This window comes from Colobus angolensis, unplaced genomic scaffold (assembly GCF_000951035.1).
Source record: "Colobus angolensis palliatus isolate OR3802 unplaced genomic scaffold, Cang.pa_1.0 Scaffold299, whole genome shotgun sequence".
NCBI classification, from domain to species: domain Eukaryota; kingdom Metazoa; phylum Chordata; class Mammalia; order Primates; family Cercopithecidae; genus Colobus; species Colobus angolensis.
This window is the reverse complement of record NW_012116254.1, coordinates 3,879,458-3,897,694: the sequence shown is the minus strand read 5'-3', so window position 1 is coordinate 3,897,694 and position 18,237 is coordinate 3,879,458. Positions and strand designations below refer to the sequence as shown.

Genomic DNA, 18,237 nt, shown 5'->3' with positions numbered 1-18,237 from the left:
GGAAGTCTCTATGTACTCCAGTGAATGCGAATCACCTCGGGCCGTTTCAAAAGCTGAAGTGGATTGGAGACCTTTGCTAGGTCTGTCTTGTACAACCAGTGAGCACTTAGAGAATTCCCATTCTTCCCTATCAAGACAGACAAAGCTCAGAAAGAAAGTTTAAAAGCAATGTCACGTCTCAGTGGCACTGTCAAGAACTTAATTTGGAAGGATTATTATTTTGTTTTGTTTTATCTTATGTATGACCCCATTTTGAAAGCAAGCCCCCATACAGCCTAAAGTCGAATAAAATAAGAAAACTTTCATGTAGCAATGGCTGTGTATTTTTTAAATAACATGACCCATTCAGAGGCAGGATGTGAAACCTGCTTTCCATTCACCAATATTAAGACAAGCTTTAATTTAGTGTCACTTGTTAAAATTAGTGCATTATAATTTACACACATTAGTTTTAAGTTGTTTTTGACTGCCTACATTTGGAGGAACTTGGAGTTGGCTATTGGTAATATTAAAGTTCAAATTGTCATATACATGTATTTAACACAAAATAACACATTTAGACAGATATCAAACTTTACTCCAGACCATGAACTTCATTTATCTATTAGATAAACATCAATCTTCATAAGTCTACTTCTGCTGAACTCTATTTGGGTACAAATTCTTGTAGAAAAAAATTTAAATTTTGTAAATATGCTATAAAAGATGGAACATGTGCAATAGCTTTTCAAGAGGTAACAATGATTCGTACAAAATTATGGGAAATTTGATGTTTAAAGTAGTTTCTATAAATTGAATGAGAAAATCCAAATTTCAGTCTGAAATTTACTTTTAGGAACTTTAGTTTCCTACACCGCATTTAACAGCTAGCATTCATAATTTTTTAAAGAAGTTTTCAGTTAACACTTCAACAACCATGCATACCCATACCCGTAAGCAATCTATTAATAAATATATTTGAACAAACTAATTCCTTCACAGAGCTGTATTCTCTTCATTTTATGTATGTTAATAGTCTTTATATATTTGTTAAAAACTGAATTTCTCTCTTTCATCTTTCTCTGATTTGGATGGAATTTGACAACAAATTTCTGGCTTTAAGAGAGGTTTGTTTTCCGCATGCTTATTGAGTCTAGTAAACCCTAACAAGCCATCGGAACCTCAAGAATGATAGCCAAGCAATAAAAACCATGGAATCTACTGTTGTTTGATATTAAGATGGAAATATAAATGCTAAAAGGAAGTAAGTAAAAGTACAGTCAGGATCGGCGTTCACATAATTCCACAGTACCTGGAGCTCAGGGCAGTGCAGTCAATAGTTATATTGGTAATAACACCTAGTGATACTACTGATATATTGCTAGTCCCTACCTCACAATAATTAATTTGATACCGATTCCCAGGGAAACTTGTTCCGCATTGATTTTTCTATATCACAGTTTCATTCTCACATTATTCCGGGAAGTATGTAGTAGGAGGTTATACAATCTTATTATCTTGTATTGAATGGGAGACAGGTGAAACATGGAAGGGATAAAAATATATTATCAAAATAAGCAAATTTCAGGTGAAGACTGTATTTTGTTAACTTTACCTTGAAATCTTGGGTCACAAGAACTTCATCCTTATGGGGTTTTTGGCTTAGCGTGTGGAAATGTTTTAAACACCAAGAAGTGTTTAAAGGGTTTGGATTGTTGTGGGACTTAACTTGGTGCACCTTCAGCTGCCATTGCTTTTAGAAAATATTAGCTTATGGTCTTCAGATTGAAATACACATTTGGGAAAATCCCAGACTGGGGGCCCAAGTGACCTATGTTTTGGTATTAATGTATTTACTTGTGGTCAGATTCCGAGAATCCATTTATCCATTTATTGGGCAAAGTGTCAGAAATTCAGATGAGCCAAAGAGATTATGAGCGCTTGTGATTAGCTGCTTTGGAGTGGTAGCAGCCAAATGTTTTATCCAGTATTCTTTACTCATTAATGAAGATATTTTCCCCCCATGTAACAGCCGTTATCTACATGATAGCATTCATTTGTTTATTTACTCATTTACTCCACAAATATCTTTGAATGCCTACTGTGTGCTAAGTACTTTCCTAGACTCTGGGAATTCAGAAATAGAAATCAACACCAGTCCCTGCCCTCACATTGCTTCCAATCAAGAGGAGGAGACAGATTACCTAAGAAGGCAGTATGAGTACTATGATAGTAGTCTACACAAAAAAAAATTTGATAAGATTTATATAACCCTATGTCCCTTTAGCCAATGTTTAATTCAACCATTATTATTGGAAAATATCAATATTTTATTTCTATGCTTATATAGCTATAACAAAAAAAAAGAATGAAATGTCTTTTCAAACTGCCTGATAAGTCAGTATGCAATTTTTGATTTTTATAGGAATTTTTCACTCCCATGGCAACCATAAATATCATTAATCAGAAAATCTCTATGACCTTTCTCTGAACAAAGATATAGACCTATATTTAATTGATCCCTTAAAAAAATTCAGTTTAGCAACAATATTTTGTTTTTAGTTTTTTTTTGATCTTTTAGTTCATCATTTTAATTAAGTTTAGCCTTTCTTTAATCTTTCAGCCTTATCGGTAACTGTTACTTTTCAGCAATTTCAAAGAGATTACATTTTTAAACGATTTTTTAAAAACCTCCCTGTTAATGGTCATTAACCTTACATACAGCAGATATAATTCTGTATGCTTAGAGGGACCAAACATGAAGTTCTTAAGCAGCCAAAATTACCCAAAAGCCAGGAGAACTTTTATCTCTAGATTCTTTAAAATTAGACCCAAGTCAGATAGATAAGGGGAATGGTAGTTTGGTCAAAATATTACCTACTCAAAAATATAAATGACAGTATTTCCACTTGCAATCCCAGAGTAAGGTTTTGCATATCCGTTTTGAATAACTTTAGTGAAGTTAAGTGATTTGAAATTGAATGCAGTGAGGTAAGCTGGTAAGACAGCTCAAAGCTATTGCAGGTCAAGGAAATCAGGTAAAGTGGAGTCATCCCCACTTTTCAATCCCCTTCACTGGAGAAACGCTGGTGCCACTGCAGTGCGAGTGCGACTGCATCTTTTTATATGTATAGAAGTTTTAAAATCAATTTGATTTTCACTGGTATGATTCTCTAGTGTACTTAATATGCTATGGACAGATTTCTGAGAATAGTAAGAAGCAATTACATTTCTCATGAATATATAGCGGATGAAGCACTCTGATTCATTATTCCATTCCATTTTCAAACATGCTTATGATTTTTTTAAAAAAAAAAGGAAAAAAGAAAAATTCTTTAAAGTATGAACTAGTAGATCTGAGTTTTAATTATCTCACTAGGTGACATTAGGTAAACCCTTAAACTATTTTGTGCCTCAGTTAATCTACCTATAAAATTTGATAAAACCTCCCACCTCTAGTTTTAACTAGCAACATTTAGTTATGTACAATGTATTTTGAAGTCTTTCAATACATGGATTCGAAATTAAATAATTTCCTTATTTCAGATATTTGTTTATTTTTATTTATGAAAGTTTCCTTCTTACTAATGATTGTTAAAAATGCAGAACTCAAGGACATGGAGAAGGGCAATGAAAAAAACGTCCACGAAAAAAATTAAACAGCATTAACTCACAACACCAGTTCTCAAACTCAAGACCTTTCTAAATGAACTTGAGATGCACTAATCAAAGATATTTAATTTACTGATTCCAGATGCAACGTGTATGCACCTTGCAATAAATTTTGATCATGAATTGTAAAGTTTGCCATAACTCTTAGTTTACTATAATCCCACTGGTATTAGTTAATCTTGCACTTGCTGCTTTTTATTTTTTCACTAATGGAATTAATATTTAGTTAGTTCATTCTGTAGCATATGCTCTCCAGTGATATTGATTTTTTTTTTTCTTTTCTGTTCTGTGACCTCACTGAAGTGCCAAACGTCACAGGGGAAGTCATTCAGTGTAGAATTTAACAGCAAGAAATTAGAAGTCTGTATCCCACTGATAGAGGAGAAAATTATTTAACCTTGCTTTTTATATAATTGATTCTTTAATGCCTTAATACAAAGTGTTTTTAAAAACCTCTCTATGCCATATGTTGTGCTATATTTTGGTTATTCTTAAATGTACTATTACACTAACTGTAGATTAATTTTGACCCTATCCAAATTATACCTCTAAGATAGAGTGTCAGAGATAGAGAAAATAAAAAATCCAGAAAATCTCACTGAGAAGCAGATTATAAGACTAAGATCAATTTTAAAATTCAGAGTTTATTTGGGAGTTAAACATGCATACATGCAGCTTCTGTTCAACAGTGGCCAGGCCCTGTGCCTGCTGTTGAGCAGCAGGAGGACAGAGCCTCAGCCCAGGCTGAAATGGCAATAAGGTGCATTGGGAGCAGCATGCGAAGATTGTTTGCAGCTTTGCATGCAGGAGATGCCTTCTCTTCTAGGGTGTGCTCCCCTGCAGCAGAACACAGACACTGCTGGTACATGAGTCTGCACAAACTATGGAAACATCTGGACTCTTGACCGAAATTATACCTTTCTTCATCCAGATGTTAGAGTGCATGTGTATCTCATGTACAGACACAGCCTTAAACCAAAATAATTTTATTTACTAAATTGGCCGGGTGCAGTAGCTCATGCCTGTAATCCCTGCACTTTGGGAGGCCGAGGCATGTGGATTGCCTGAAGTCAGGAGTTCAAGACAAGCCTGCCCAACATGGTAAAACCCTGTCTCTACTAAAAATACAAAAATTAGCCGGGTGTGGTGGTGGCCTCGTGTAATCCCAGCTACTCGGGTCCCAGAAGTCACCCAAGGAACGCCTCTAATCCCAGGCTTACTCCTCCTCACATGACAAAAACTACTCACATGACAAAAACTAGCTGAGGCAGGAGAATCACTTGAATCCGGAAGACAAAGGTTACAGTGAGCCAAGACTGCACCACTACACTCCAGCCTGGGTGACAAAGTGAGACTCCCTCTCAAAAAAAAAAGAAAAAAGAAAGAAAGAAAAAGAAAAAAAATTATTTACTAAATTTACCTGTGAGTGTTCAATTAAATAACACACTTTCTTTCTTTTTTTCTGCAGACTTCCTCTGTGGACAGACATTTTCCTTCTATTTAAAAAAAAAAAAAATTATCCAAATATTTTTCATCAAGTGTCAACAATAGTTCTGGAAGGACATAGAGGCCGTTTCAGTGATAAGCAACCACTTAGTCCCTGGGGCTGCTGGCTGGGGCCATGCTTCTAAGCACTGGTTGCTGGCTCAAGGGAGAATTTAAAAGGGAGACAGCCAAGACAAGGAGTAGGAAACCAAGTAGGGATGAAAAGACTCGGGGCAGCCTGGTGCAGTGGCTCATGCTTATAACCCCAGCACTTTGGAAGAATGAGGCAGGAGGATTCCCTGAGCCCAGGAGTTCGAGACCAGACTGGGCAACATAGGGAGACCTACAAAAAATGTTTAAAAATTAACCTGGCATAGTGGCACAGCTACTCTGGAGGCTGAGGTGGGAGGATCACGTGAGCCCAGAAGGACAGGCTGCAGTAAGCCATGTTCATACCACTGTGCTCCAGCCTGGGCAACAGAGCAAGACCCTGTCTCAAAAAAGAAAGAAAGAAAGAAAATAGTGGGGAGGTGAAAGAATGTATTTCCATAGAAGGGGTGGGTGAATGCCACATTTTTTATTCGTTATTCAAATGGCAAAAGTTTCATATTGTACCCCATATACATGGTATACTCTATATGTGTGCAGGACACAATATTTAAATGCTCTTACTTATTGAATTCAGAGTTCAGCTTGAGAAGAGTGATAACTGTTTAATCAGCTTCTCCTCTCTCATGTCCACCAACAGAACAGGTCACCTGACCATTCATTCGGCTCTTATAGTTAAATGAGCTCTAAAAATGTACAATATTTTTGCTGTTGGAGACCACAGCAGACATATATGCTTATTAATATTTTCAGGTCATAGTTAAAATTTAGTGCTGTAGTTTTGTTTGTTCCTTAAAGAAATTTTCAAAATGGCAGATGAGAACAAAACTTATTTTCTATTGGAGCATCACGAATTTCCCCAGAAAACTGAATATATAGTTAACCTAATTTAGTCAGAATAGGCAAATGGATTAAATGTGCTTTTCACATATAGGAACAAGTTAGTGCTTTAAAACCCTTCATGACAACTAAGGATTTAGAATAGCGTTAGTTGGTATTTCTCTTACAAAGCAGAATGGATTAAAAAGTACAACAAGTATTCGTGGAATATATTTGTACCCCTTCCTAAGGTAGTAGTGATGGGGATTACCTATAGGGTAGGATCTCTCTGCCCTCAGAAAGTAAATTTTCTAGCTGAGGAAGACCAGACTAGGAAGACTTCTAGGAAGACCTAGAACATCAGGTACAAAGGGGCAAAATAAAGGCAATAAGCACTTAGAAGTTCAGCCAAAGAAGGGATGAATCAGTAAGATTTGCAGAAGTTGAAAAAGCCTTATGGAAGAAAAACGTCTTAGGCTGGCCAGGTTGCTATTTAAAGAAAAAAAAGAAATACCATCAACTGGATGGCTTAAACAGCATCTGTTTTTCTCAGTTCTGGATGCTGGGAAGTCCAAGATCAAGACACTGGCAGATTCAGTGATTGGTGAGGGAGCTCTCTTTCTGGTTCATAAATGGCTGTTTTCTTGCTGTGTCCTCACATGGTGGAAAAGTAGGAAGGGAGGTCTCTGGGGTTGGTTTTATAAGGGCACTAATCCCATTCATGAGTGCTCTGCCCTCATGACCTCCCAAAGCCCCCTCCCCCCCCCAATACCATCACCTTGGGGGTTAGGATTTAAATGTGTGAATTTGGGGATAAGTGGGACACAGGCATTCAATCCTTAACAAGAGAAGACTTGGATGGCATTCTGATTTTGGTTGCACAAGGAAGAGAGGAGAGGGCACCTTAGGATGGAGAAATGACGTAAGGCAGATGTAAGCAGCAGATGTGAAAAATAAATGCATGTTAGGCAATAAAGACAGGATGGGCCAGGTACAGTGGCTCAGGCCTGTAATCCCAGCACTTTGGGAGGGCGAGATGGATGGATCACATGAGCTCAGGGGTTCAAGACGAGCCTGGGCAACATGGCGAAACCCCGTCTCTACAAAAAAATACAGGAAAAAAGTAGCCAGACATGATGGTGTGCACCTGTAGTCCCAGATACCTGGGAGGCTGAGGTGAGAGGATCACCTGAGCCCAGGAGGTCGAGACTGCAGTGAGCCCAAGCCTGGGTGGCAGAGCAAGACCTTGTCTCAAAAAAAAAAAAAAAAAAAAGAAGGAGACAGGATGGCTCAGCAGCTCAGCAGGTTGAACAAGATTATGGGAGAACCTAGAAACTTTGGGGGGAGAACTTTAGAGTGGAGTCTTTGATGGAGACCATAGGGAGCCATTGCAGGTTCTTGAGCAGAGGTCTGCCATGGTATTTAACAGAAAGTAATTATTCTAGTGCCTTGAAAGCTAGTGCTATTGAATCTGTTGGCTGTTTTTTGTTGTTGCTGATTTTTTTTTTTTTTGCTTGTTTGTATTGTTCATATACTCCATCTCCTCTTCATTTGCTATTTACTGCTCATATCTGCTTCAGCATTTTACTTCTCACGCCCACCTTTCTTGTACTTCCAGTTTCTAATAACATGTGAGGGCAGAACCAAGAGTGGGTTGGAACATTCACCTGGAACATGGAACCACTGCTGTTGGAGGACCTTGGAGAGACCAGGAAAGCAGGCTCCTGACATTCCAGGCTCTCTGGTCTCCAGCTGCGCTCAGCAGTGATGTAGTTTCCCTGATATGGCATGATGCTGCCCTCGCCCTCCTGGGTGAGCAGGATTCTCAGAAACCATGCAGGTCACAATGAACTGGTCCTGCAAATGTGCACTTGGAAAGTCCTCGTGTAGACACCTTCCTAAGCAGCAGCTTTTTCTTTTCTTCTTTTTTATATTTAAGGCAGGGTCTCACTCTGTCACCCAGGCTGGAATGCCGTGGCCAGTGGTGCAGTCATGACTCACCTCAGTCTTGACCTGCAGGGCTCAAGTGATCTTCCCACTCAGAGTAACCGGAATTATAGGAGTGCACCACTATGCCCAGCTAATTTTTGTCTTTTTTATAGAGACAGAGTTTCGCCATGTTGTGCAGGCTGGTCTCAAACTCCTGGGTTCAAGCACTCTCCCTCGGCCTCCCAGAATGCTGGGATTACAGGTGTGAGCCATGGCCCCGGGCCTTTAGCAGCAGCTTTTAGTCACTTCCATCCACAGGAGACATTTTATGCCCTAGTTACCCATTACTCTCCAACTTCAAACTAGTTTTTTTCTATAGTCTTAGACATGTTTGAGGCCAGGCTTCCAAGAAACATTCTTCTTCCATGTATAATTTTCTTTCCTACAACTCTACACTGTTAGAATCGCTATGCTTCCCCCGACCACCACCCCTCCCTCCCCTTTTTTTTTTCTGTGATGGAGTCTTGCTCTGTCACCCAAGCTAGAATGCAGTGGCGTGATCTCGGTTCACTGCAATCTCTGCCTCCTGGGTTCAACAGATTCTCCTGTCTCAGCCTCCCAAGTAGCTGAGAATACGGGCGCCCACCACCATGCCCGGCTAGTGTTTGTATTTTTAGTAGAGAAGGGGTTTCACCATGTTGGCCAGGCTGGTCTTGACTCCTGACATTAGGTGATCCACCCGCCTCAGCCTCCCAAAGTGCTGGGATTATAGACATGAGCCACCACATCCAGCTCACCAACCCCATTTTTAAAAGAGGAATCCAGTGCTCACTTTGGCAGCACATATACTAAAATTGGAACAATACAGAGAAGATTAGTATGGCCCCTCTGCAAGGATGACAACAAATTTCTGAAGCAGTCCATATTTAAAAACAAAAGGGGTGAGGGGAATATAGGGGATAAAAAAGTAAGCACTTTAATTTAGGGATGTTTCCAAACCCATTCATTAATTCTCAGAAAGTAAAATGTAGCCAACCTGATGGAATTTTTATAAAAATTGGGAGCTCACTGTCAACTAAATCACATTTATTTAATCTAGTATTAGACTGCCTTTTTTTTTTTTAACCAGATGGAAACCATTAGCAGCAATAGTGAACAAATCTATCCAGGCTCCCAGAGGTCATTTTTAACCACCATTAACAATCTGGTTTTCACAGATTAGTAATATACGAAAGGCAACAGTCCAGTAAAAGATATACAAAAGGCAGCAGAAGCTTCTGTGCTTCTTATTTACCTAACATTTAGCCATTTTAAAAACGCTTTGTAAGTGAGGCATTCGAATCCTCTAAGCTCAAAATTGGCAGATGTTACCCGGAAGATGCAGCAAAATATCTGTTTGAAATAGATGCCGATGCAAAGTGTTAATAAAACCTCTACAAAGCTGATGAAAAGACAAGCTTTTTATTAATATCATCAGTAGATTTGCCTGTGGTTAATATAGTCTCCATTTACTAGCTGCTTGTTTAGTGGTTTCATACCAATGTAAAGCTACTAATTATGAAGTAGGAAAGAAATGCATTTTACATATCACATTTTAATTTTTAAATTCAACTATCTAACTGAAACATAATATAAGATAAACAGTCCACAAAATATACTGAAGAGTCAAAAGGAATCTGGTCTATAATTTGATAAGACTATGGTTTCTAGAATTGCCTATTCAGGAATAAAGATCTCATTTAAATCACGCTTTGAGTGGTTGAGAAAGTTGTAGAATAGTAGTGTCATTATGCCCTGCAGATAAACACAGAGATACATGCATGCCTCTTTCTTCTCTTGTTCAGATTCAATATTGTATGCCAGTATTTTTGAAATACACCTTTAAGTGGTTAACTGAGACTGCACATAATATGCATGTATCTTCATTTCAAAATACTGTTTTTCTTGGTTTACACATTAATGATTTGTTATCAACCTTCATGTTACTCTTATTTTAGATAATAGTGTTTTTCTAGGAATTGCATTGAGGTCTATATTTAAAATGCTTCACAGATATTTCCTCTCTATTTTCTTTTTATATGGAGAAGAAAGCCAAGGTATCAAGGTTCAAGAGTACATCTGAACCTATAGAGAGGTCATGTCCAAGATGAGAATGAGGATGTAGGAATCTAATCTGGATATTAGAGAAGATGCTTACTACTCAGGAACTTAGGGATGCCAAGGATATTATTAGGCTCCTTCCCCTAATGATGCATATGTTCTGGAATATTTGCATATATTTTCACAGATGTATTTACCTACACACACATGCACATGCACAAACACACACAAACATACTCCCCACAGTCATCAAGTAAAATGCGCTTGAATTGCCGCTGATAATATCATGTTGAAAATTTTCCTGTCTGTCCATGATACTGTTATAGTTCACCACTTCAGGGAGAAATTCTGTTTCCCTCTTTGCAGAAATTTTTACCTCGGCAAAGAAATCTCCCCGTACTTCTTCAAGTGCCCAGGGCCATTACATTCTGTTTTTTGCTGAGGGAACTAAATAGTAAGGAGATCTTTGATGAATTCTGGCCCATGCTGTAATTTAGAATTTACAACCTCCTGGGGTCCTTTTCAGAAACAACTACAAACCCTTTATTGAGTGCTTATTGTATGTTCAGCACTGTGCTAAGCAATGGCCATACCTAGCCCCTGCCCCCAAGTAACACATGGCCCACTGAGTGAGGAAGGGGAGTAAGGAGACAGCACCGTGCTTGAGGCCTGTGCAAGGAACTCTGGGGACAGAGAGGAGGGATGGGGGGAAAGGGAGGGGGATCCATGAAGCCTCAGAGCCCCTTTGTTTGTTCTACCAAACCTCTTCAGACAGAAATGAAAAGCTTGATTAAATTATGTAAGTATTGAGGATAGCAGGTTGAAGTTTTTAAAAATTCTGATTGCCTGAATGATTGGATTCTGGTTTATTTAGACTGGATTTGTAGACTCAATTCGTCACTGTGGATAGAGTCATTTTCTTAACTTGCCATCCTAGTTAGCACGTAAGCTAAATAGGAATAATGATCTAACCTTTATTCACAATATAGTTTTCTTTGGTCAAGGAAGAGCAGTGAAGAGATACCAGCAAGCAAGTAACTGTTCACAAACTAATATAAGTTAACTTATTTTGTCTAAGTTGATTTTTAATTTTTTTTTACTTTTTATTTTATTTATTTATTTTTTAATTTCGAGACAGGGTCACCCAGGCTGGAGTGCAGTAGTGCAATCACAGCTCACTACAGCCTCAGTCTCTTGAGCTCAAGTGATCCTCCCACCTCAGCCTCCCAAGTTGCTGGAACTACAGGCACACATTACCACATTCAGCTAATTTTTCTATTTTTGTAGGGACAAGGTTTTGCCGTGTTACCCAGGTTGGTCTTGAACTCCTGGCCTCAAGCAATCCTCCCGCCTCAGCCTCCCAATTACAGACATGAGCCACTGCACCTAGCCTTAAGTTGATTTTTTTTTTTTTTGAGACAAGAGTTTCCCTCTTGTTGCCCAGGTTGGAGTGCAATGGCACAATCTCAACTCACCGCAATCTCCACCTCTCAGGTTCAAGCGATTCTTCTGCCTCAGCCTCTTGAGTAGCTGGGATTACAGGCGTGCACCACCACGCCCGGCTAATTTTGTATGTTAGTAGAGATGGGGTTTCTCCATGTTGGTCAGGCTGGTCTTGAACTCCTGACCTCAGGTAATCTGCCCACCTCGGCCTCCCAAAGTGCTGGGATTACAGGTGTGAGCCATCGCGCCCCGCCCAAGTTGTTTTGTTTTTTTTTTTTTTAAAAAAAACCAAACTATCAGTTATTAGGAAACCCCTCCAGGTTTATCAATCACAGCTCAAAGCCTCCTCCCACTTCTTTTTCAGTGTCCCAAATTTTGATGGCCCAAGAAGGCTGGGCCCCTGCCTCTAGTCTTGAGAACCTTTCTATTAAAATCAAGCTTCCTCCCTTCAAGGACAAGTGGGACTCCAATCAGATTTCTACCAGAAATCTTGACTATCCAGACTCCCCTTTTGCCCATTCTAGAAATTTCCTTCCTTGTAAAGGATAGATAGCAGTAGGGGGCTGGAGAGGGAATAACTTCAAGAATCTGCGTTTCTGGAGCTGCCATCACAGGCCGGGCAGGCTCTGCTCTCCTTTTCTGCACCTCCCCTCCATGTTTCAGAAGGATTGTATGTGAGTAAATGAGGACAACATTTGGTTATGAGGACTTCCAATTTCAGCTTATATTAAATAAACTGTTTTGCAGATACTAAAAGAAAATGTAAAGGAAAACTTGCAGAACTAGCCTACATAAAACTAATAATATTTTTTCTCCTTTTTTAAAAGGTGAACACACACAAGAAACTAATTCACCTCATTCACTCAAAAAGGATGTAGAAAATATGGGGAAAGGTAAATGAAAGTTTCAATTCTGTAGAACTTCTCTCAGCTTTAAACGACTGTGGAGATAATAGGAGGATATTTTTGTCCTACACCATATTTTTAGCTTGACAAGCTACATATGAATAATATATGGACCATTGGATGGATATAATTGAGATTAATGCATACGTATCAATCAATACATGACACTGTAATATAATACTTTAAAATAATATATTACATTGATTTATATTCATGGATTTCTGCACAAAATCTATCCTATGTCTGTGCAACACTTTTTAAACTGGTAAATATTTTGTCTTATAATAATAAATTGCCATATGTAACAGTTCTCTGGAGAGTTATTTGTAAAGATTAGTAAAATGACTCTTCTTTTTTTTATTAGAAGAACTTCAGAAGGTTTTATTTGAACAAATAGATTTACGGAGACGACTGGAACAAGAATTCCAGGTGTTAAAAGGAAACACGTCTTTCCCAGTATTCAGTAAGAAATCACTTTTATTTCATTGTATCTATGATAATTGATTACGTTTCTATTATTAGGCTTAAGAATGTAATTCTAAGTGTTAAATGATTGTGCAAAACACACGCAGTCTTCCCATGGTCTGCCTAAATATTCATAAATTTTAGTTTTATTTAGGCTTTGAATTGACTCACAGATATAATTTCTTACAAGAACCTTTTGGTATTTATGTATGGATATACGTGTATCTGTATGTGTATGTTGTGCATATTTTAAAATGTGTGTAAATATATAATTAAATATGTAAATATATTTAAATATTTAGATAGATTTAGATTATAGATTTTAAAACAAAAGAACTACTCAGGTATTTACATCCTCTAAAGTAGGGGAAACAAGAAAAAGTTAACTTTCATTCTCAGATTGTTCTGGATAGCTTCCTGATGCTTGAGATATGTATAAATATGAAAATCTAAACTTTACAGTTCAGTGTACACAAATCTATTTTATTAAATGAAATTGGTATAATTGTAGTACTTTTAGATTCCCCATCCATATTTAATGTTAAAATTCCATTCTGAATTTAGAGGCAGGAGATATTGTAGCCTAAAAACTGTTGGTTCTACTCCTAGAGTCTTGGAATTTTCTAAAACTTTATGGTAGGTGTCCAGAGTTTTAAAATTCACCTGACCTGGTCTGGGTCACATCTGGACAAATACATCACAGTAGTGTTTTTCAAGCTTTCTGGAGTTTGGTTTAGTCATCTTCCCCTCTCCAGAGAAAGGACAGTGGGAAAATAGTATGCAAACTTTTTTTTTTCTTTTTGAGATGGAGTCTCGCTCTGTCACCCAGGCTGGAGTGCAGTGGCACAATCTTGGCTCACTGCAACCTCTGCCGCCTGGGTTCAAGCAATTCTCCTGTCTCAGCCTCCCGAGTAGCTGGGACTACAGGCACACACCACCGCACCTGGCTAATTTTTGTATTTTCAGTGGAGGTAGGGTTTCACCATATTGGTCAGGCTAGTGTCGAACTCCTGACCTCAGGTGATCCGCCTGCCTTAGCCTCCCAAAGTGCTGGAATTACAGGCATAAGCCACTGTGCCTGGCCTGCAAACTTATTTTTCTAATTATATATATTTAAAATTAATTTTTTCCAGGGCACTGTTTTAGAATGTCAGCATGCTTCTTATTAACCCAGAAATCACAAAACTCAAGTTGGCAATTCATGTGCCAGATGATTCCTGTATCAGCACCTGGAAGATTTTTAAATAATTGTGATAATTCCAATAATGTCAGCCTGAAGGTCTTCATTCATTAGGGCTTCCTAAATGTAATCATTGGCACAACTAAATGACATGCTTAGGTAGCATTTTTGAATAGCACCAGGTTCCTGCTAACATGTCAAACTGAATTTGACCAGAACATTGAAAAGTGAGGATTCAAAATGTAGAGGTAACTGCATGATGGAAGAGAACTCTGACCACAAGGAATGGGAGGGTCTGCAAAGTGTGTCCTCTCTGTATACTCCAAAGGAGGTTGGAGCTCATGGTACTTCAGTTATTTTGAATTTAGAGAATGCCTGCAGGGCTTTAGAATGAGATTGAAAGGAGGAGAATGGCCAATAGCTTTTGACAGCATAATTAGGAATATTGTGATACTTATAGCTTTGAGAAAAGGAGAAACGTTTAAAGTATCTTTGAAACCATAAGAAACAGGTGCTTTGAAAGGATCTAGGATTCTCTAACTTTTGAAACTGTATCTTAAGAAATACTGCACAGTTCCTTGCCCCAATGAGAGGCATTGAATGATATGTTTTTCCAATAGCTGATGTTTATCTAACTGTTGAGTTTGCAGGTCCCTGCTTTTAGATCTAGCAGAGTGGGTCCAAGTCCCGTTGAATCCCTAACATGCCCTTCTAACTCCCTATGAAACCTCTGTAGTCATAATTCATCCCATTAATAAAAGCTAATTCATATTCATTCTAAGGAATTAAGTAATCCATAATAATTTATATTTTTCTTAGTAGCTGCTCTGTAATACAACATGTTTCCATTAAACAAAATGTTAGAATGTGAGGTACTGGCCAGTTTCAATTCAGACCTCTCATTCATCATTTTGATGTGCATTAATATGTATCTTCTGTGATTGCCACATATATGAAATACTTCAATTAAACAGTAACAAAAAAATTTCCTCTTTCTTATCTGTAACATACTCCACTGACCAAGGAAGTGGCATGTGTGTGCCCAAGTTTAAATAATGCGTGGTTTAGATACACCACAAAGAGGCAGTCAATTTCACACGGATGAAAATAGCAAATGCACATTATGTGCTTGTTAACTAAATGTGAGGGGCCGTGAGGCTAGGAGACAGATTTAGATTTACTCAGATGAAAAGGGGAAAACCGAGCTTTGCGAAGCCTCGTCGGAAAGAAGCATAGAGGAATTCTCGCGAGAGTTGTGCAAAGCTTTTTACTAGGAGGTGAACAGATGCTCACAGTCACCACACTTAAACTCCAGTTCACATACAGCACTGTGGACCTAGGCTAGGAGCTGTAGCATGTGAGAATTAAGAATCTAGGCTCAAAACTTGACCAGACCTGAGTTCATTTTCAGGCTCTGCTACTTGCTGGTTGTATGACCTTGGAAACTGTAAAATGGGGCAGATAATTCCTGTTCCGTAGAAGAATGAGAGGACTAAATGAGAGATCTATGCGAAGTGCTGTGCACATGCTGGGCACAGGATAAGTGCAATTATGGTGGTGATTATGAAACAGAAAGATGAAAAGGAGAGGAACAGCACTGAGCTCTAGAAAAGCATTTCTAAACTTGGGTCCAAATATTTGGCTTCTGGCTAGGCACAGTGGCTCACACCTGTAATCCTAGCAGTTTGGGAGGCTGAGGCAGGCAGATCACTTGAGGTCGGGAGTTCGAGACCAGCCTGGCCAACATGGTGAAACCCCATCTGTACCAGAAATATAAAAAATTAACCAGGTGTGGTGGTATGCTCCTGTAATCCCAGCTAGCCAGGAGGCTGAGCAGGAAAATCACTTGAACCTGAGAGGCAGAGGTTGCAGGGAGCCGAGATCATGCCACTGCACTCCAGCCCGGACAACACAGCGAGACTCAGTCTCAAAAAAAAAAAAAAAAAAAAAAATTGGCTTATTGCCATGGTTCTGAGGTTTAATGAGGACCACAGGAATGATCCTAAGCATGGAGAGGGTACAAATACAGATAACAGAAAGGAGGGGCAGGTAGAGGAGGAGGAGGAGGAAAAGGAGGAAGAAGGGATAGAGGGAAAAAGGAGAAGGAAGAGGAAGAGGCAGAAAAGGAGGAAGAGGGAGGAAGACGGAGGTGGAGGAAGAAACAAGTCTCCACAATTGGGGAGCAGCAGTTGGGAAGAGGAAGAGAAACAAGCAAGTCTCTGCACTTGCTGGAACGGAGGCTTCCAGAGCTGCTTTCCACTAATACTTATGCGTAGCCCTGATGGGGAAATCTGGGGAGGAGAAAGCAGATTTCTCCTATAACGGCAGGCATTTGCCATTACAGCAGAGGCAGAGAAGCATGGCAGGTCATAGAGATGGTTCCAGGTGTGGATACTGACTGCTCTACTCACTAGCTGAGTAACCTTGGGCAAGTTCCCTGATCTCTTTTCAGCAGTATAGCAATACTGCTACCTACCTCCTGGGGTTGTGGAGAGGATTAAATGAGTGAAAGGCATGAAGTGCTTAGCACAGTGACAAATGCATAGTAATTACTATGAAATGTGTCGTTGCTATTATATACAGTTTTAAAGTTTGATGCTGACATTCTTGTAGTGACTGTATAGTAAACTAGCTGATGTAAGAAACCAGAACTTTTAAGGTTTATTGAGCTGTCATTATAGAGGGTGGAACAGGCCGTGAAACTTGTTTTGATACCAAACAATAAGGTTAATCAACAAACCGGGTAGGACACAACAGAGAGGTGGGAAGGGTATACTAAGGAAAGAGGAGAAGCTGGAATTGAGTGGGAGTAGGTGTTTGGGGAAATGGATTAGGAGGGGCTCCACTGTTATCAAGGTTACTTTGAGATGAAAATAGGATGGCTGGTCAAACATGTTTTGTAATGAATATCATGTTCAGTTGTACAGGAGTAACTTGTTAAAGGTGACCCCCAATGCCACCATTCCAAATTCCCCCCTCACAACTGGTCTGATCATTTTTGCAGCTGTAAATCCAGAAGTTATTTTTGCCACTGCATCGTTATGTACACCTTGCCCAGCAATTGTATCTCTTCTTCCTCTCTTTTCCTCCAACACCCTATGCCTTCCTTTATTACAGCATTCATCCTTTTACTGTAGTTTTTATTCATTTTGATTTCTTCCCACTAGCCATCTTAAAACCTCAGGGCCTAGCCCCGAGCCTGGGACTTGCTAAAGGTGGCAATGAATGGAGAAGGGACCTGCTAAAGGTGGCAATGAATGGAGAAGGCCCTCACCAGCAGGGTGCCCTGCATCCTCACCTCCCTTCTCCACTCCAGCCCTTTCTGCCTGCTGCTCTTAGCCCTGTCTTCCTAAAACTCTAGATTTGGCACCAAGTCTTCACCTCAAGAAGCTAGAATGATTTGCCCTGTTTATCATGGTATATCTAAGTTAACTCTTCTCTGACTCTCAAAACCTGCCATAATTGTATGCCCCCCACTCTACCGCCGCAACCTCCCCACCCTTATTTCTGCTTCTCCCCAGGCTCAGCCCCAGTTACCTGGCAGACCACTCTCACCCCTCTCCTTCCACCTCTATACACCGTCTCACTCTAGTCCAGAGTGCCTCCCCTCATTCAAGTCCTCCTCCTTATCTGGGACACAGCTGAAGTTTTGCCACATCCAAGAAGCCTTTCCACTCTTACAGCAGGCAGCATTTTCTGAAGTCCTGTTGTGTTCATTTCTAGTACCATGAGTTTTCTGTGTTGACTCTTCTGTTTCATTCTCCTCTCCCCACACCTGCATTGTAAATAGATTCAGGGAAGGGCTACTCAGAATGTTCTTCCGTTGCCACCTGCAGCACCTGGCATATTGTGGGTACGTAACACATTCTCAATAAATGATTGATAGGAACGTTGGGGTCATACCCGAAGAGATTAAAACTGACAATGGAGGATGAAATTGGATCACTGAAGTCTGTTGTATAAAGGAGAGTATCCAGGGCTCATGAGTAGAATCCTTAGATTTGCAGATCTAGTGACAAATTCATGGCACTTAGAAGAACTGAGTGGAAAGGCCAGTTGGTTATTACAGGAAAGCACAAATGAATGGGGCTTTATGAAAAATGTTAGATTTTATCTAAAATGTCATCATTTTAGATTCTTATAAAAAATTGC

General features: G+C 39.4%; 1 protein-coding gene across 1 annotated transcript in view; it reads left to right on the top strand.

Moving 5' to 3' along the window:
• Positions 1-18,237, top strand: part of SKOR2 (SKI family transcriptional corepressor 2) — a 37,619-nt gene that overhangs the window by 6,289 nt on the left and 13,093 nt on the right. Inside the window, exons 5-6 of the mRNA XM_011949369.1 lie at positions 12,363-12,428; positions 12,805-12,903. Coding sequence (XP_011804759.1) covers positions 12,363-12,428; positions 12,805-12,903 — 165 coding nt within the window. The remainder of the gene's footprint in view (positions 1-12,362; positions 12,429-12,804; positions 12,904-18,237) is intronic.